Raw genomic sequence first — 20,769 nt, forward strand, 5'->3', positions numbered from 1 at the left:
TGTACAAGTTCAGTCGCCGGTGAACGGAGAAACGAAACAACAAATACAAGAAGTGCTCTCTTACTTGTGACGTCAGAAGACCAAAGAAAAATGGAGAATTCATTAGTAGAATAAGGAATTATGCAAGGACTTCATCACCAGCAGCAGCAATTAGCGGCGCTTCTCACCGTCTCTTTACCCAAAGAAGATCCTTCGAAATCCACTTCTACTTCAACAACTTCAGCTGCTGAAGATGACGAGTCTTCTCGTGTAGCCGCTATAACTTCTCTCCAACGCGCCATTCTTTACCCTCCAAACTCTCTCCTCATTACTCACTCCGCTTCTTTCCTTGCCCAAGGCTTCTCTCAGCTCCTCTCCGATAAGTATGCTTTTATCTCTCTATTTTTCTGCTTTTTATTTACTTGTTCTTTTATATGCACGCCATATGTTCGTTGAATTTCCCATAAGAAACTCAATTTGCTCTTTGCCATCTCTCTTATTGCTATTTGAACAGTACTGTTATTTGCTTATGAGGAATCATATTACACAATCATTGGTGACACAAGCTATCAATGAGATATTTTGATCACACACCATTAAATCGGAAGCCTACTTAACTTAATGTGATACGACCATCTATTCTCTTAATAATTGTTACTATGAATTATGAAATCAGACTGTCTGATGAAAATTTTGCTTGGCATAAAAATTGCTGGTCAGGTCATATTCAGTGCGTCAGGCAGCAGCTACTGCTTATGGCGCGTTGTGTTCTGTACTGTGTTTAATCTCGATAGCTCCAAATGGAAGGCAGAACCATGTCATTCTTGGCAGTTTGGTTGATCGGTTCATTGGTTGGGCATTGCCATTGCTCAGCACTATAGCAGATGGGACAACAGATCTTGCATTGGAGGGCTTGCGTGAATTTCTTAATGTTGGGGATGTTGCTGCAGTTGAGAGGTTTGCGTTGCCAATTCTCAAGGCTTGCCAAGAGCTTCTTGAGGATGAGAGAACCTCCTTGAGCTTACTGCGCAGGCTTCTCGCTGTTTTAACACTAATCTCCTTGAAGTTCTTTAGATGCTTTCAGCCCCATTTTGTTGATGTTGTTGATCTCCTCCTTGGGTGGGCGATGGTACCGGACCTTGCAGAATCTGATAGGCGCGTTATTATGGATAGTTTCCTGCAGTTTCAGAAATATTGGGTGACTAATATGCAGTTCCCATTGGGATTGCTCTCGAAGTTTCTAGGTGACATGGACGTGCTGCTTCAGGATGGAAGTCCTGGGAGCTCCCAGCAATTCCAAAGATTACTTGCATTATTGTCTTGTTTTTCTACAGTGTTACAGTCCACAGCATCGGGTTTGCTGGAGATGAATATGCTTGAGCAGATAAGTGAACCTCTTTGTAAAATGGTTCCTATTCTATTAGAATGCATGTCTATGATGGGAAAAAAGTTTGGCTGGTCAAAATGGATTGAGGATTCTTGGAGATGCTTGACTTTGCTTGCTGAAATTTTGAGTGAACAGTTTGCAACATTTTACCCCATTGCCGTTGATATCTTGTTTCAGAGCTTGGAGATGGAAAGTAAAAACCAGTCTACGGGGATGAAGAAGCTTGATTCCTTTCAGGTTCATGGGGTTCTTAAAACCAATTTACAGTTGCTGTCTCTGCAAAAGCTTGGTCTTTCTCCATCATCTGTTCACAAGATATTACAATTCGGTGCGCCTATATCTCAGCTGCGTTTGCATCCCAACCACTTAGTGCCAGGAAGTTCGGCAGCTACTTATATTTTTTTGCTTCAACATGGAAACTTTGAGGTTGTTGAAAAATCAGTGAGTGTGCTACTTGAGGAGCTGGATTTGTTAAGGTGCATGCTCAGACAAAAATCAGACCTGCAGAATCCGGCATATGATGTCATGGTTCCTAAATCTTACTCGAAATCCGAGCTATTTGCATTGATTAAGTTTGATTTGAGGGTCTTACTTAGTTGTGTTTCTTTAGGCACTGGAGCTAGCATGATTGGCCAAATGGAAATCGACACTCTGTATGTTAATAGGTCAGGAAAGTTAATATCGAGCATTATTGGCAATCTTAACCCTTTTGAGTCACCTGTCCAAGGGCATGTAGAATTGCAAGTCACAGTTCTCAAGACGTTAGAAAGACTAGCGGCACTTGAGTTTTTAAGCAAGTGTTCTCTAAGGAAACAAGTTACAGCCACAGTTTCACAGGAAATAACACCTGAGAAACTCAAAAAGGTTGAGAATGAGATGAATGAACTTCCTGGGCTAGTCCTACAGCATCTGGAAATGTATGGTATCCTTCTTATAAGAGCTCTTCATGTCACTTCTCCTCTAGCAGTTAAAATAGAAGCACTACAGTGGGTACATGAATTCTGTGGAAAAGTTGTTGGCATATATGAGAATGAGAAGGTATTATATTTTCCATATGAAGTATTTGGATATGTGGACGTTGTCCAGGATTTGCTGTTCTCGGTTCTGGATGCGGCGTCAGATAGAGAACCGAAATTGAGATATCTTGTTGCATTAGTCCTTCAGATGCTTCTACAAGCAAAGCTTATTCATCCTACACACTTTATAATTACTACTCAGGCGGTTCTTGAAAAACTTGGTGATCCGGATGAAGATATAAGAAGTGCATTTGTCAGGTTGCTTTCTAATGTGCTACCTATTACAGTGTATGCATGTGGTCTCCGTGATAATGGAGCGGCTACTACATGCTGGCCAGGTGTTCTTAGATTTAACAGCAGGTTGAACCTGCACTGGAAGCAACTTTTTGCAATTAAGCAACTGCCCCAGCAACTTCATTCACAGCAACTTGTTACCATACTTAGTTACATTGCACAGAGATGGAGAGTGCCTCTTTCTTCCTGGATCCAGAGGCTCATTTGTAGCTGCGGGCGCCCCAAAAATGTTGCCTTGATTCAGCCTGAGGAAACAGCTAATTGCAGCTCGAATGGGCTGTTGTGGGATACCAAAGTTGACGAAGATATTCTTGAGAGAATTTGCTCTGTTAACACCCTTGCTGGTGCATGGTGGGCAATACATGAAGCTACTAGATATTGTATTACCACTCGCCTTAGGACGAACCTTGGTGGTCCAACTCAAACGTTTGCAGCATTGGAGCGCATGCTTCTTGATGTTGCTCATGTCCTGCAGCTTGATGCTGATCAAAGTGATGGAAATTTAAATATTATTGGTTCTTCTTATGCTCACTTGTTACCTATGAGATTGTTGCTTGATTTTGTTGAGGCTCTTAAGAAAAATGTGTACAATGCATATGAAGGATCAATTGTTTTACCCAGTGCTTCTCGGCAAAGTTCCTTGTTCTTTCGGGCAAATAAGAAGGTTTGTGAGGAGTGGTTTTCTCGGATAAGTGAGCCTATGTTGAATGCAGGATTGGCTCTCCAGTGTCATGATGCTACGATTTATTATTGCGCATTGTGCTTGCAGGAGCTGAGGAGCCTAGTGACTTCAGCTATAAAAGACAAGTCTAGGGTGGAAGTGACTGAAAATATCCACAATGTCAGAGCCAGGTATGCTGCAGATATCTTGAGGGTTTTACGGCACATATGTTTGGCTTTCTGTAAAACTTATGAGCCAGAGGCATTAATTGGTATCCAGAATTGGGCTACAGTAGTTTTCTCTCCCTTGTTTACTGATGAAAACCAGAGTTTAGATGATAGTGGAATAATTGGACATTTTTCATGGATTACTGGGCTTGTATATCAAGCTGAAGGTCAGCATGAAAAAGCTGCGGCTCACTTTATTCATTTGTTACAGACTGAAAACTCACTCACTTCTATGTGTTCTGATGGTGTACAGTTTACCATTGCACGTATTATTGAGAGTTACTCGGCAGTTTCTGATTGGAAGGCCCTGGAATCCTGGCTGTTGGAATTGCAAATGCTCCGTGCTAAGCATGCTGGAAAAAGTTTTTCTGGTGCTCTAACAACTGCTGGCAATGAAGTAAATTCCATTCAAGCCTTGGCACGCTTTGATGAGGGTGAATTTCAGGCAGCATGGGCTTGTCTTGATTTGACCCCTAAAAGTAGCAGCGAACTCACTCTGGATCCCAAGTTGGCCTTGCAAAGGAGTGAACAAATGCTGTTGCAAGCTATGCTTCATCAAGTTGAGGGAAGAATGGACAAGGTATCAGAGGAATTGCAGAAGGCCAAGGGGATGCTGATGGAACCATTGTCTGTCTTGCCTTTGGATGGACTTGTAGAGGCAGCATCACATGTCAACCAGTTATACTGCATCTCTGCATTTGAAGAATGTTACAACCTCAATATAAGCCAAGACAAGCATTTTCCATCGCTATTAAGCTCTCATATGCAAGCGATGAAGTCTCCGATTATCAAAGTTCGCCAAGATTGTAGTATATGGTTGAAGGTCCTACGAATATGTCAAACGGCTTACCCCACATCACCTATGACTCTCAAACTTTGCAGGAATTTGATGAGCTTAGCTCGTAAGCAAAAAAACTTCCGTTTGGCAAATCGTCTTGACAATTATCTCAAAGAACATCTTTCTAGTTACCCTGATGGAAGTACCCGTGACAATATAATTCTTAGCTTGGAGTATGAGAGAGTACTGTTGATGCATGCTGAAGACAAATTTGAAGATGCTTTAACCAGTCTTTGGTCATATATCCGTTCTTCCATGATTTCATCTTCATTTGTAGCGTCTGACGCCATTGATAGAGTTCTGAAGGCAAAGGCATGCCTGAAACTATCGAATTGGTTGCAAGAAGATTATTCAAATTCAGGGATGAAAGACATAGTCCTCAAAATAAGATGTGATTTCAGCACCTCACCCGGCAGAGAGGAATCTAGCTTTATTCTTGATAATCTGGCTTCTAAGGAGAATGTGAAGGCTACTATTGAGGAACTGGTGGGCACTGCAACAAAGTTGTCGTCCCAACTCTGTCCCACTTTAGGGAAATCTTGGATTTCATATGCTTCTTGGTGTTATAATCAAGCTAGATCATCATTGCGTGCCCCTTGTGAAGCTACCCTTTTTTCTTGCTCATTTTCTGCTGTTCTTGATTCTGAAATCCAACCAACAAGATTTAAGCTAACTGAGGAAGAAGTTCTGAAAGTGAAAGACATTATCTCAAAGCTTCTCCAGAGCAAATATTGTGGCAAAGTGTTGAATGAAGATGGAGATTCTGATGTTTGCTGCTCTGAATCTTCTGAAAGCATGCAAAGTGATGGCATTGCTAGCTCTCTGTTGCAGGAGGTAGTAGATACTATCGAAGCTGAAGCTGGAGCCCCTGGAGTAGAAGATTATAATGGCGAATTCTTTCCCAATACATTGACATCTAAGTTGCAGCAATGTTTATTAAAAGCAAATGTTGTTCTAGAAGAAGCTACTGTCATATCCTTAGTTGGTGATTTAGTTAATATCTGGTGGTCTTTGCGGCGTAGAAGGGTCTCTCTCTTTGGCCATGCTGCTCAAGCTTTTGTGAATTTTCTTTCATATGCATCTTCCAGATCTTTAGATGGCCAATTAACCGGCTGTAGTGAGGAGTCAAAATATAAGTCTGTGAACTATACACTTAGATCCACACTTTATGTGTTGCATATTCTTCTCAATTATGGGGTTGAGCTGAAAGACACACTTGAACCTGCACTTTCAGCAGTTCCTTTGCTACCATGGCAGGTAGGTTCGATTTCTGCGTAAGGTTCGGTTTTGATTGCTTTGTCACATTTTAATTATCTCTTCTTTTTGTAGGAGATAACACCTCAGCTGTTTGCTCATCTAAGTTCCCACCCTGAACAAGTGGTTAGAAAACAATTGGAGACCTTACTAGTAAAGCTGGCTAAGCTATCTCCCAGGTCTATTGTTTATCCAACGCTAGTTGATGCAAACTCTTATGAAAGTGAACCTTCTGAGGAGCTTCAGCAAATACTAGCTTGTTTGGTAAATTCTTTCTTTACCATTATATCTGATTATTTGTCTTTATGATATAGAGAGAATTTCTCATGCAGTTATGTTTTTCAGTTCAAGTATGGTCAGATAGCATGTGGTTAATTGGGGTTCTGTATTTGGGATTTCAGTCTGCTTTCTTATAGTAAGACTTCTGTAGCTTAGTGGAAAATGTTCAAAGGGCTTTTCCCAGCACTACGTCGGTCTTTGTTGTCATTTGGATTCCAAATGGTAGTATTTGAACTCATTTTACCTTTTGGTCTTTCTGACAGTCTCTGTTACTTCTTCTGATAGATAATCTTTTAACATGTTTAAGTGTCTCATTGGACCATGATATCTTTCTGGAATTCTTCTTTCCAACTTTCAAAAAGAATTTTCTTGGTAGGTTATGGTAGGAAGTCCTTCTATTGGTTAACTATTAGGATAAATCAATGCGTGTTTGAGTCCCCTTATAGTCGGTTTATTATGTCTTATTGCTCATATGTAGATCAGCTTTATACCTGAAATAAAAGCTAGGTGACCTATAACTTTCTGCAAAATGGCATCCTCCCCATAAATAAATACGGTGCTAGCTGCAGAGTGCTATTTTTTTGCCCCTTCTGTTTTTCTGTTGGTCTCCTACTTTAATCTCCATTTTGTTAAATTTCCCAAGTTTGTTAGGTTTATGCAGATACAATCATTCCAGATTTGGTTGTATTGACTCATTCTGTATTGAGAACCAAAAAATAGTTAATCTTTCTATGAATTGCAGAATGAGCTGTATCCTAAATTAGTTCAGGATGTCCAGTTGATGATAAAAGAGCTTGAAAATGTAACAGTCCTCTGGGAGGAATTATGGCTCAGCACGCTTCAAGATCTTCATGCAGGTAGCTGTTGCTCTTTCATTTAGTCATGAGCTGTTTTTGGTTCTGTGTTTACCTTTTTCTGAATATCAAAATTAAAGGGCTGGGTGCTCTCATATTTTTCAAGTCCTAAAGGTAAAAGAGAAGTCAAAGCTCACCTCATATGAAAAGCATCAGAAAACTCTGAGCATGAACATTTGGTTTGACAATATTAAGAAGTTACTAAAATTATCTAAGAGAAAGAGAATGATAATTCGAAAAGCATACCTTAAGTTACTTATACAGTGTACAGGTTGAAAAACTTGTGATGTTTAACTTCCTCAATGGACCTTTTCTTTTAGTTTATGATAAATCCAAAAATTAGCATCGTCCGCATTTCTTCATTATGAAATTAACCAACACTCAGTACTTAAATGTACCACACTTCCAAGTCAATAAGCATTCAATTGGGAAGAGAAGAAGTAAATTTAGTGCAAATCTCTTACCTCTTCTTGTTTGTTTGTTGATATATATTTTACCAGATGTAATGAGGCGCATAATTTTGCTGAAAGAGGAGGCTGCACGAATTGCAGAAAACCCGACTCTTAGCCATGGAGAGAAGAACAAGATAAATGCTGCAAAGTACTCAGCCATGATGGCTCCTACTGTTGTTGTCCTAGAGCGTCGTTTTGCTTCTACTTCTCGTAAACCTGAAACCCCTCATGAAATGTGGTTCCATGAGGTGTACAAGGAACAAATAATATCTGCTATTGGAACTTTCAAAACCCCCCCTGCATCTGCTGCAGCTCTTGGGGATGTTTGGCGACCATTTGATAACATTGCTGCATCCTTGGCATCTTATCAAAGGAAATCCTCAGTATCACTAGGAGAAGTCGCACCACAACTGGCTCTTCTGTCATCATCTGATGCTCCGATGCCTGGTCTTGAGAAGCAGATTACAGTTTCTGAATCAGAAGGGGGACTTAATACTTCTTCCGGTGGAATTGTCACAATTGCTTCGTTCTGTGTACAGGTGACTATTTTATCTACCAAGACAAAACCTAAAAAGATCGTTATAGTAGGCTCTGATGGGGAGAAGTACACATATCTGTTGAAAGGGCGTGAAGATCTGCGGCTTGATGCCAGAATAATGCAGCTGCTACAAGCAGTTAACAGTTCTCTGCAATCATCATCTGCAGTACAGAGTCGGTCTGTCTGTGTTCGCTTCTACTCTGTCACACCTATTAGTGGTCGAGCTGGTCTCATCCAGTGGGTGGATAATGTAGTAAGTATTTATAGTGTCTTTAAGGCATGGCAGAGTCGGGTCCAGCTGGCAGAACTTTCTGCGCTAGGTGCTAATGCAAAACAGACAGTTCCTCCACCTGTTCCTCGGCCAATGGACATGTTTTATGGTAAGATCATACCTGCACTTAAGGAGAAAGGCATAAGAAGAGTAATATCAAGAAGAGATTGGCCTCATGAAGTTAAACGTAAGGTACTTTTGGATCTGATGAAGGAAGCCCCTAAGCAACTTCTATTCCAGGAACTTTGGTGTGCGAGTGAGGGATTCAAAGCATTCAGCTCGAAATTAAAGAGGTAATGTTTTTTTTGCTATCTACCTGCAATAGTCTGCTGTAAATGCAATGCATCTGATAATGGATTTCACAGTTTTCTGTTGAAGATTTTCTGCAAAGGGAATTGGTCTATGGTTGTCCTAGTGTTCAACTCAAGAAAGGGGTGTAGAATAATCTTTTTGTTCTTGTGAGAGTATTGTTTCATGACAATGCAATTTCCATGTGAGGCTGTCAATGGATCTTGGATCGGTGGCTTATCTTTAATGATTGAAAATTATTTGCTTGCAGATATTCAGGTAGTGTAGCAGCCATGAGCATCGTTGGCCACATTCTAGGCCTTGGGGATCGTCATTTGGATAATATTCTTATGGATTTTTGCTCTGGGGATATCGTGCATATCGATTACAATGTCTGCTTTGATAAAGGGCAAAGATTAAAGATCCCAGAAATAGTGCCTTTCCGCCTGACCCAGACAATTGAAGCAGCTCTAGGTTTAACTGGCATAGAGGGTACATTCAGAGCTAATTGTGAAGCTGTTCTTGGTGTTCTAAAGAAGAACAAGGACATAATCTTGATGTTACTTGAGGTCTTTGTGTGGGATCCCCTAGTGGAATGGACACGTGGAGACTTCCATGATGATGCAGCAATTTTTGGGGAGGAAAGGAAGGGGATGGATCTTGCTGTCAGCTTGAGTCTATTTGCCTCCCGCATGCAAGAAATTCGTATTCCCCTGCAGGTACTATCAGCAATAACTGCATTTCTTATTGTTGCTGTAATCTTCTAACCAATGTTGAAAGAAATCGTAGTGAATCCATTGGGTTCCGGTGCTTCATCTTAGGCACAGCTCTGGACCGCTTCCCATAGTTCCTTTTCCACTATCTCCCTCCACTATTTCCCTTTTAACCTCTTCCTCCGAGTATATTGATTCCCCAATTCTGTTATCTTTACAAAGTTTCTCCTCCTATTTGTTGTCGCTAGTCGATGAAAAGCTTTCTGTTCACAGCCCCTTCTTTTAGCCATTGCACTCTACGTTCTGTTCAACTAGTTTCTTGAGCCATCGCCCTTTAATCTCTCCCTTCCTTGTTTTCTCTCCCTCCTTGAATTCCCTCTCCCCTTCCCATCTAATTCCACCAGCGCGTTCATCAGTTCCCTCATGATCTGTACCACCCTCAAAACTTCCTTGTTCGTGCCGTTAACTTCTTTGCTAGTCGAGGTGATGGGTGGCATTGCGCTTGATAACTTGTCTTTTTTTTTTTGGGAGAGCCTAACTGTGTCTCCAACATTTGTGGCTCAACCACATAATCCCGAAGTTAAGCGGTGTTGGAATACTCCTCATCCTGCTACAGTCCAACAAAATTGGCAAGTGATCCGAATTAGGCTTTGCAGGAGAATCTAGATTGTATTCGAGTCAATTTCCTCCAGAACGGTGGAATTAGGAATATGTCAAGCCTAGATGTTGACCTGGAATGTTCCGCTCTCTACCATGTGAACTTTGCACCTGTCATAAGGAAGATAAATGAGCAAGTTATCATTAATGAGCCCCGAGAACTCCTCAATTGCTCAGTGAAAGTTGTACTATCTTCCAGAAATCTTGTTGTGTCGTTGTCTCTTCCTACCACCCAAGGAAAATACCACCCTACCATGAATCTAGAGATTTCCTCCCAAAACTCCCTCTTAGGAGTTAGGACTCTCCCAAGCCCCCGATCCACATTACCCCCTAAGCTTCTAAATCAAGATGCTAATGTTAATACGAACCTAAGCTTCTAAACGAAGATGATAATGTTAATACAAACTTCTAAATTTTGCTCCAAACAAATTTTCTTTTTGTAAATTTTTTTCCAAGTTAGCTCATTCTCAAAAAAATAAAAATCTCAAGTTAGCGGTGTTATTTCAAAGGAAGTGAGTATTTCATGTTACATGTTTTCTCTTTTCAATAGATATTACAAATAAACAAAGCTGTGAAAAGAACTTTGAGATTTTCTATGAACTTTCATTAGTATGTACATTCTATTGTTAGATTATTTAGCCAAAATATTGGTAAAAGACAAAAATAATAGTATTAAGGAAACCTCTTTGGGCACTCAAAGTAAGGTTTGGTTGTGCTCATTTTTTATTCTTTTTTAGCCATATTCATTTTTTTGTGCTTTAATTTAACCTAATGACGACATGTTTCCCCAATGTTGTCTTATTTTGAATCCAGGTCTTGTAGCTACTTTCTTTTGCCGGTGTTAGAGTTGAATGGAAAGATTTAGTTCTCATCCAGGCAACTACCTATTTATGTCAATAACTAAGGTGCTGCATAGATAATTAATAAAAAAATTTTAAAAAAGAGAGAAAATCAGATGATGAATGTTCTTCTGTTTGTTTTTTTTCTCTTTTGAGTAACGGTAAGAGTACAAAGATTTTGTATTCGATGTAGCACTAAGGGATTACAGAAAATTCTGTACAATGTGATAGAGGCCATTTGTCTGTTTCTTTTTAATGGATGAGTAATGTCAAGAAGTCAGATTTGAGAGAGCAATAATATTCTAAATAGAGAACCACTAAGAGAAATTAAAGAGTAAATATTTAATGAGATGTCAAAAGGAAAAAAGAAAATCTGAATTTTTTATTTTCTTGCGAAACAGGTCATCAATGTTTTGGTGAAGGTCAGATAAGAAAAATGGAAACTGATTACATAAGAGTTTCATATTTTACAATTTTTAATCAAGGAACTGCCGGTATTTTAATTTGAGTGTTACAGTTAGATTAAATGATTTAGTTTCTCTTCCATACAATAATCTATATTTCTTCTAAATTCGTGTTGTATGAAATAAGTAAACGAAAAATGATCAATTAACGAAGTATAAATTTAAGTGATGTGTGTTATTTTTTTTAAAATGGATAGGTAATGAAAATAATCAATATTGGAAAGACAGCAATACATATTCCAGGTAAAGAGATCAAAACCAATAAAAGATTAATACAATGAATACTCGATGAGCTAAACATATTATCAAAGGAAAAGAAAAAGCTTCACCTTTTTGTACTCTTTTTCTTGCTATAGAGATTTTGGATGATTTTTGTGAATCTGTTAAATTATTCAATTTGTTAGATAGGAATTTTGGAATTTAATCACATAAGAATTCCATTTTTTTTACCTTGTATCTTGGATATTTTATTTTTAAAATACGTCAATGTTTATGTCTTAATATTATGCAGAACGCCCAAAATGTAGAACATTTGATATACATAATGTAGATTTAACTGCAGTATCATTTTTTGCCTTCTCATTATAACAGTAATAGTAAGGCAAATTGTAAATAGATGCAAGATCTTGCATTCAGAGTGTTACTTGAATCTGTTTGTTAAATGAATGATTTTTCTTCTGTTTTCTTTATCTAGGAGCATCATGATCTTCTACTATCTACCTTACCAGCTGTTGAATTTGGTCTTGAGGTATGCAGTCAGCTTCCCTCGGCAGGTGATGACATTTAGTTCCTAGTTAAAATGAACTCAGTTTAATGATTTTATACTGATTTGCAGAGATTTATAAACATCATGAATCAGTACGAAGTTATCTCTGCTCTTTACCGTCATGCTGACCAAGAGAGATCTAACCTTGTTCAAAATGAGACATCTGCGAAGTCACTTGTTGCTGAAGCTACTTCTGCTTCAGAGAACATCCGGGCTTCTCTTGAAAGGCAGGCTCGAGAATTGGCACAAGCTCAAGCTGTGGTAATGGAGAAAGCTCAAGAAGCAACAACTTGGATTGAACAGCATGGGGGGACCCTTGATGCTCTAAGAAGCAGTTCCATCCCAGATATCAGAGCATGCATAAAGCTAACTGGTAAAGAAGAATCTCTATCTCTTGTATCTGCTGTTCTAGTGGCCAGGGTTCCTTTGACCGTTGTCCCTGAACCAACTCAAGCTCAGTGCAATGATATAGATAGAGAAGTTTCTCACTTAGTAGCTGAGCTGGATCATGGACTTTCTTCAGCAATATCAACTATTCAATCGTATTCTTTGGCTTTGCAACGAATCTTGCCAATCAACTACCATACCTCCAGTCCGATCCATGGTTGGGCTCAAGTTCTTCAGCTTGCTATGAATACGCTGTCTTCTGACATTCTATCGCTCAGCCGAAGACAGGCTGCTGAACTTATTGGAAAGGCACATGCTGATGGTATGGATTCTTTTAAGAATAGATATGATGATCTCTGCCTGAAAGTGGGTCAGTACGCAGCAGAAATAGAGAGAATGGAAGAAGAGTGTGCAGAGCTCATTCACTCGATTGGGCCTGAGAGTGAATTAAGAGCTAAAAATAGTCTGCTATCTGCTTTCATGAACTACATGGAGTCTGCTGGTCTTGAGAGGAAGGAGGATGCTGGTCAGTCAGGATCTTCAGTTCCCGGAGGCTCACAGGGTGGTGGTTGGCACGAAAACTTTCAAGAGACCAAGGAAAAAGTTCTATCAGTTTTAAAAGCAGCTTCTAGTTCTCTATATGATGATGTTAAGCATAAAATACTCGAAAAGTTGAGTCATTTCACTAGGAGAAGGCACACAGACTTAATGCTGTGCTCTGATCTTGGAACCTTTTTCTCTGAGTTTGAGGAGCAAGTGGAAAAATGCATGCTTGTAGCAAAGTTTCTGAATGAACTTATGCAGTATGTCAGCATGGATTATAGGAGTATTGACACTTCTGAATCTTTATCTGATGGTAATTGGACTTCAAATTTCAAAGCCAGTCTGTTTTCCTGTAAAAACTTGGCGGGCCAAATGGTTGAAGTTGTCCTTCCAGAGGTCATCAGATCAGTAATTTTGTTCAATACGGAAGTTATGGATGTGTTTTCATCACTCTCGCAAATCAGGAGATCTATAGATACAGCATTAGAGCAGCTTATGGAGGTGGAAATGGAGAGAGCTTCTTTGGCTGAGCTTGAGCAGAATTACTTTGTTAAGGTTGGTCTCATCACTGAGCAGCAGTTGGCTCTTGAAGAAGCTGCTGTTAAGGGTAGAGACCACTTATCTTGGGAAGAGGCCGAGGAATTAGCCTCTCAAGAAGAAGCATGTAGAGCACAACTTGACAAGCTCCACCAAAGTTGGAACCAGAAGGACATGCGAACTTCATCTCTTATACAGAAAGAAGCGACCATTAGAAGTTCTCTGGTTTCTATAGAACAGAATCTGCAATCTATGATCACTCATGAACATGATAAGGAACTACATCTTTTTAGAAGCAGAACTCTTCTGGCTGGACTAATGCAGCCCTTCTCTGAGTTGGAGGCACTTGATCGAGAATTGTCATTGCTTGGGGCACCTGTTGAATATGGTTCAGCTGGGATTTCTGACCTAAAGAATTTGTTTAATTCAGGATGCCCGCTATCTGAATATATTTGGAAATTTCCTGCCATATGGAGCAATCATGCATTTTTTATGTGGAAGGTTTATATAGTGGACTCTTTTCTTGATTCCTGCACACAAAATATAGCATTACAAGCTGATCAAAGTTTGGGATTTGATCAGCTTGTAAATATAGTGAAGAAAAAACTTGAAGTCCAGCTTCAAGAAAACGTTGAGCAGTATTTGAAAGAGAAGGTTGCACCTGTTTTAATAACAAGATTAGAGAAAGAAAGTGAATTTTTGAAGCAAGAGACAGAGTCAACAGAAGATCTTACTTGTGATCAAGGGAATAATAACTTTGCAGCTGTAAGAGATGTGCGAGTCATGCTTGAGGAGTACTGCAATGCACATGAAACTGTCAGAGCAGCAAAATCAGCTGCTTCCCTCATGAAGAGGCAGGTGAGTGAGTTGAAGGAGGCTTTTCTTAAGACCAGCTTCGAAATTGTTCAGATTGAATGGATGCATGATAGAAATGCTAGTCTGTTGCAAAGAAGAAGGCTGATATCTCATAAGTATCTTTCAAGTGATGCCACACTTCTTCCAGTTCTTCTAAACATCAGCAGACCTCAATTGCTTGAGAATTTTCAATCTTCCATTGCAAAAATAGCTAGATCGCTGGAAGGCCTGCAAGCCTGCGAGAGAACTTCTGTCACAGCAGAAAGGCAGCTTGAGAGAGCTATGAGCTGGGCTTGTGGAGGTGCAAGTTCAACTTCTGCTGGAAGTACTGTGGCAAGGAATCCAGGAATACCTCAGGAATTCCATGATCATCTAATGAGGCGCCAACAGTTATTATGTGAAGCTCGAGAAAAGGCATCAGATGTAATGAAACTTTGCATCTCAGTATTGGAGTTTGAATTATCGAGAGATGGCTTTTTCCAGACTTCAGAAGAATTTTATCCATCGAGGAGCATTGCAGATGGCAGGACCTGGCAGCAAGCTTACGTAAATGCTCTGACAAACTTGGACGTTACTTTTCATTCCTTTACTCGTAAGTCTCAAATCTATATGTTCTCTGTTCTAAAAATGAAAAAGGTGCATTGCTAGTGGTATTGCATGCTTCTCATTGGCAAATATCATCTTTTTGTATTTTATGCATCAGGTACTGAACAAGAATGGAAACTTGCACAGAGCAACATGGAGGCTGCTTCAAGTGGTTTATTCTCTGCAACTAACGAACTTTGTGTTGCGTCTGTTAAAGCTAAGTCAGCATCAGGTAACATGATTTTATGATACTGATTTTCAGTGGCTATCTAAAATCTTAAGCTGTCAAAATGGGGATAGATCTAGCTCTTTTACTTGATTGTCTACTTTTTACCTTATGTGCTGCTGGGGTTCTTTCATTAGTTGGACCAAGCATGTGGAACTATAGTGACAATTGGTCAATGTGAAATTGAAACTTTGAAACTTTTCTCTGTTCTAAGCATGAGAGGTGGAGTTTCGGCTCAACTAAACCACTCGATCTCATCATGTTTTTAAAAATAAAAAAATGTAAGTAGCTTGTAAAAAAGGAGAAATTGCCTAGCACCAAGCTGGTGCTAAGTCTCTACAAGTATCAGGAGACCTTCCAAGCAAAACAAAAAGAAAGGAGTTCTGCATTGTCAAACCTATGCTTGCAGGGAATCAATGAAATCTGACATACAATCTTCATTCCTTACATCGTGAAGATTACACCAAAAAGCAAAAAGACCTAAACAAATGGATTTAAGTTGCTGTACACTAAATGACTTTCCTTCAAAACATCTGCCATTTCTTTCTTTCCATATACTCCCGCATATGCAAGCAGGGATGGTGCTCCAAATCTTCTTAAGTTGTTTGCTGATGCCTCTAGAGTTCCAACAAAACAATAGTTCTTTGATAGTAAGTGGCATCACATTGGAAATCTTGAAAAGATCAAAAAGAGAGACCACAACACCCAATTTCATCATCTTAAAACCTATAACATGGAAGGCAAGCATTACTAGTCTGTAGTCATGTGATTTTCAGTTATCAGCCAATAACTAGATACAAATACCATCCTTCTTGTTGCCGCATGGTTTAGGATTCTATTGGATTTTACATTTAGCAAGTATGGAATGTATGAGTTAGTCCATGTTGAAGATAGAAACTCTAGGAAAAATTGACTTACAGTGCTGAATGTAGAAAATGTGGAAGGACATGGTTCTCTTTTATGACTTGGTTAACTAGTGTGATAATGCATAGGTTCTTTAGTATTTTATTTTTTAATGAATAACTGGAGCAAGGATGTTTTTAAATTTGTCTTTCCCCTATTTTCTCAATGTTGTTGACTTTTTCTCTTCCCCAAGGTGATCTGCAAAGCACTCTGCTTGCGATGAGGGATTGTTCCTATGAATTAAGTGTGGCACTATCTGCATTTGGGGCCATTACAAGGGGACGTACTGCTTTGACATCTGAGTGTGGTTCGATGCTCGAAGAGGTAGGATGCTCACAGCTAATTAACGTTCTTATGAAGATTCATGTATGTCAGTGCTTTTAATCAAATTGTGCCCGAATTGGCTTGGTTCAGCTACATTAATATTTGATTCCATCTGCTAAGCCTATTCTCCTAAGCTGCATGCATCCTTAATTCCACCTGTGTAGCTTATTCTCATAATTCAGCAGCAAGAGGTAGATTTGAATCCACCAAGAAAATGAATAGGTAGAAATACCATAGACCAAGGGCTGGATCTCTATGGGAAGTTTCAGTAAGTAATTCTAGAAATATGAAGATTAAAATCTGTAAAAGCACAGAATAATTTCAGACAAGTCCAAACTAAGCTAGGTGTCTCACCTTTTACAACATTGAACATGGCTTTTGCAGGATTTCTCCTTCAAAATGTATGTCTGGTCATACAATAAGATTCCTAGATTCCTTTACCTTGCCATAATGTTGTTATTTTGTTGTAGAGTCCTAGATGTCAAGCTTTCTCTAGGTTGACCTTTGACCTTGACTCTCATTGATTTCTTGAAGTGTTATTGAGCACATTTATAAATTATATATCTTGGGCAAGTGTGCATAAAGGAGAGGCGTTTTATATTAGAAGTTTCACCTTAAGTGCTGTACTCATTATTCATCAACAAAGATTTAACGAGTTTTTGTGACTGCAGTATCCAGATAAAAACACATAATGAAAATGAGTGATTTTATTTAGTTGTTGATATTTTTTCCTTTTCCAAAGGTTCTGGCGGTAACAGAAGGTGTGCATGATGTTCACAGTATAGCAAAAGAGGCAACTGCTTTGCACTCGTCTCTCATGGAAGATCTATCAAAGGTTTCATTTTTCTTATTTTCCTCTACTCTCATTTGTTTCGCTTCCTGTCTTTTATCTTAATTGGGTGAGGTGGAGAGGTGGGAGCAGGAGGCAGTTGTAGCAGCAGGGGCAGATTGTAGTTACACTGTTTTGTTTTATAATTTGTCCTTATTCCGAGCTGGCACATTCTGATACTGCATCTGCTAACAGTGTTAGGTGTCATTTATACTTTGTGGTCTGTCACATAGAACAAAGTGAGGCAAAATAAAATTGTAAAGCGACAGAGCAATAGAAATGGATGATGTTTCCTTTATCTGTTCCTTTCCCTATTCATATTATTTTTCCTTCTTAATTTACTCGTCTTTTCCTACAGTTTCAGTCCATAACTCCATATAATGGGTAAGTGGCAATGTAATCTAACACTCATTACCATAAAAAAGATTATTTTCTTATTTGGGGAATGGTGAGTCTAGGCAGGTGGTGATACTACAGAGATGATTTCAGGGTCTCATTCGAGTGGCATATTTTTCCAAGGTTCCTTCTCATTATACCACTTATTTTATTTTCTTGATGGACAGGCAAATGGCATCCTACTTCCACTTGAATCTTTATTATGTAAGGATGTTGCTACCATGACTGAAGCTATGACAAAGGAAAGAGAGGCAACTAAGGAAATATCTCCTGTTCATGGACAAGCTATATTCCAGTCTTATCATGTTAAAGTTGAAAAAACTTATGAAGTTTTTAAGCCCTTGGTTCAATCTCTCACAATCTCTGTCGAGGGACTTTATTCGATGTTGACCAGGCTAGCCCAATCCGCAAGTCTGCATGCAGGAAATCTTCATAAGGTTGTAAAGAGAATAAACACGCATTTTGCAGATGCTCTTTCTAAGATTCTAATAAGTTGTTATTTGATTTAGGCTCTTGAGGGGTTAGGAGAAAGCCAGGAAGAAAGGTCTGAGGATCTCAATTCCTATAGGCCAGATCTTGCTGATCAATATGATGGCAAGAATGAAATCTTCTCCCAATCAGACAGAAAAAGCAGCGCGGATTTTCTTGATGTTAGTGGACTGTCTTTGCAAGATAAGGGATGGATATCTCCCCCTGATAGCATGACCAGTGGCAGCTCAGAGTCTGCAGCTACATTATCTCAAGTTAGTCTTGCCAATAGTTCCAATGGCCCAGACTTGACCGATCCAATTACTCCACATTGTTTTGATGACACAGAAAGAAGAGAATACTCGCATAATTTTTCCTCAGTTGGAAGTGCACTTCCAGGATTGCCACAGCCGGAATCTGAAAAGACACAGGTTTGTGTCTTTAGTTGCACGATGCGACAGTCTGAATTCTACCAATTATTGACACTCTTATTGTTTGGATCAGGAGACGTTTGAGATGAAACTTTTGCTTGGAAATGAAGAACCTTTGTCAAGCAAAGACAAGGTTGAGGAGGCTGCTCATGAAACTTCATTTATCAATATAGAGGCTGCAAGCAGAACAACCAGAGGTGAGGATTTATCAACAGTTTCTGTCCAATTCTTACTGAATGTTCATAATGTCTAAATTTGACCTTTTAGGTTCATCTGGTTAAATTTCCCGTTAGTTAAAAACTCAAGACTTCTGTGGCATAGTCAAACAACACCATTGTCCTGTCATGATGAAATAGGTTTACAACATTTTGTTGAGTAGTTACCAGCCTCGAGGAGTGTTATATACTTGTTTCATACTAGTTGTCTAGTTCCAACAGCTGATTGCAATTTCTTGATTAGCCATTTACCTCTTTTGGAGGGCTCTACATGTTACTTCAAGGTTTTCACCTTTGGACTAGTAGTAGCAAGAACTTCTTAAGAAGACTGGAAGTTCCTCTTTTCCTTTTAAGTCGGCGAATTATTCGCTTCCCAGACATGCCTTTCTAGCCATTAATTCTCTCTATTTGGGTCTTAAAAGTTGTGGCTGCCTGAATTGAAATTCTGGGGCATGATTTTCCTGTGGGAGGTGGTTATAAGTTGAGGAGTAACTTTTGAATTGGTGAGTAGGTCTGAGGAAAATGAATTTTTTTCAACAGATTGTGTCACAAAGCATTTTGCTGTAGGAAGTGATAGTGGAAAATTTCTTAAAATGGACCCTTCGTCTTTTGGGAGGTTAAAATTATATCAGTGATACCCTTTTACCTTGTTTTTGTATCACTGGGGGCCTTAGTAGCAGTGACTTCCTGTTCTTACAGGGTTCTAATATGAAACTTTCTACTGATTCTAATTTTGTGGTTTTGCACCGTTCACACTTAAAGAATGCTGGCCAGGCTGTGTGCAATCGTGCTTCCTCAGTAGGGAGGAGGAGTATTGGGGGTTAATATGGGTATTCTTTGTTTTGGGTTATGGCAATTGAGAGAATTTATTGATCGTTCACTTTTTTCTTCCAATAATTGTTGTTAACGCCTGCCTCAAACAGATTATTTTTGGTCTTGCTTGCATGTAGTGGTGGAAAAATGGTTAAAAGAAAACAGTTATCCACCCATATTATCCATTAAAAAATGGGTTAGATAATGAACTTTTTAAAAACGGGTCAAATATGGATAAGAACTATATTATCTACTTAGAAAATGGATGACCAATGGATAATGAATGGATAACTAATGGGTTTAACTTTTACATTTGTAAAGCCTCAAATTAAGGGCTCCTCAAGTTTGGGAGACTAGAATTCTTCCAAAAGTGATTATATTCAAGGAGTCATGGATAATATGTATATCCATATTAACCGCCGGTTAACCCGTTTTTTTATCCGTATTAAATATGGGTTGGGTCGGATAATTTATCCATTTTTTGCATTATCCCGTTTTCGACCCGCCCATATCCGACCCGACCGTTTGCCACCCCTACTTGCATGTTACCAAATTTTCCTTAAGTGAGTGGATGAGGTTGGGATAGACCCTTCATTGCCTTAACTTTTGAGCTGGTTAAAAGGGGCAAAGTGATAAAAAAAAAACTAAATAACTTGTCCAACAAGATGGCTCAGATGTTAGAATTTTTCGTGCAGAGACCTTCAAAGAGAAACTAATACGGAAGTATGTGAAGTTACTTTCTATTGGTCTTTTCTGACGGCAGAGTTCTAAATGTAGAATGCTCAAGCATATTTCCGTTCAATTTTTTGTATTGCTTGGTTGATCCCAAGTTCTCCATGCTTTCCTGTCCGCCTTGATTTGGAAAGCCAAATACCCTAAGCGAATTAACTCTCCTCCTACATAGGGATTGTGGAGCTCTATCTTGCTGAATTTTACTTAAATATTTAATAGAGGACAGCTTACCCAGTGGACTTCTTTGGAAATTAATAAAATTGTTTTTTCATCTTGAACAACAAAAGGAAGTGTCAGAAAACTTCTGTTAGGTACTTAATGGTAAGGTTCTGTCGCCTTCTTAACCGTATCAAAATACCGAAGGGCTGTCCAACTGGGTGCTAAATCAGTCTTAGTAATTGGGGTGCGGCCCTTCCCGTGAATGCGGGATGCCTTGTGCACCGGGTTGCCCTTTTTTAATTACTTGTATTCTCTGGCTCTTTGGTTTTCAATGTTCTTTTGATTATTCAATAGCATTTCATGAATAGTTACACTTCATATAAATTTTAAATATATATATGTTATAAGAAAAAATCAAATTATAGTGGATGTCTACTCTTCCTCCATGATATTCTCAAATGCTTAATGACATATTCAATGACATATTTCTATGCTTAATGACATATTCAATGACATATTTTTCTTCACTTTTCATGCCTATATAAAGGCCTTGTAATAGATAAGAAAATACACACAATTTAAGAAGAAA

The 20,769-nt window shown here is 39.0% G+C and overlaps 1 protein-coding gene across 7 annotated transcripts in view; it reads left to right on the top strand.

Moving 5' to 3' along the window:
• The window catches only part of LOC107800078 (uncharacterized), a 28,042-nt gene continuing 7,273 nt past the window's right edge, over nucleotides 1-20,769 (top strand). For all 7 annotated transcript variants that reach the window (XM_075238042.1, XM_075238043.1, XM_075238046.1 and 4 more), the window contains exons 1-14: nucleotides 1-362; nucleotides 700-5,659; nucleotides 5,732-5,920; nucleotides 6,678-6,792; nucleotides 7,290-8,343; nucleotides 8,610-9,057; nucleotides 11,706-11,759; nucleotides 11,847-14,691; nucleotides 14,803-14,916; nucleotides 16,007-16,137; nucleotides 16,880-16,972; nucleotides 17,530-17,799; nucleotides 17,872-18,261; nucleotides 18,335-18,458. In XM_075238042.1, coding sequence (XP_075094143.1) covers nucleotides 121-362; nucleotides 700-5,659; nucleotides 5,732-5,920; nucleotides 6,678-6,792; nucleotides 7,290-8,343; nucleotides 8,610-9,057; nucleotides 11,706-11,759; nucleotides 11,847-14,691; nucleotides 14,803-14,916; nucleotides 16,007-16,137; nucleotides 16,880-16,972; nucleotides 17,530-17,799; nucleotides 17,872-18,261; nucleotides 18,335-18,458 — 11,029 coding nt within the window. In that variant the 5' untranslated portion in view covers nucleotides 1-120. The remainder of the gene's footprint in view (nucleotides 363-699; nucleotides 5,660-5,731; nucleotides 5,921-6,677; nucleotides 6,793-7,289; nucleotides 8,344-8,609; nucleotides 9,058-11,705; nucleotides 11,760-11,846; nucleotides 14,692-14,802; nucleotides 14,917-16,006; nucleotides 16,138-16,879; nucleotides 16,973-17,529; nucleotides 17,800-17,871; nucleotides 18,262-18,334; nucleotides 18,459-20,769) is intronic.

Source organism: Nicotiana tabacum, chromosome 19, assembly GCF_000715075.1.
Source record: "Nicotiana tabacum cultivar K326 chromosome 19, ASM71507v2, whole genome shotgun sequence".
Classification (NCBI taxonomy): domain Eukaryota; kingdom Viridiplantae; phylum Streptophyta; class Magnoliopsida; order Solanales; family Solanaceae; genus Nicotiana; species Nicotiana tabacum.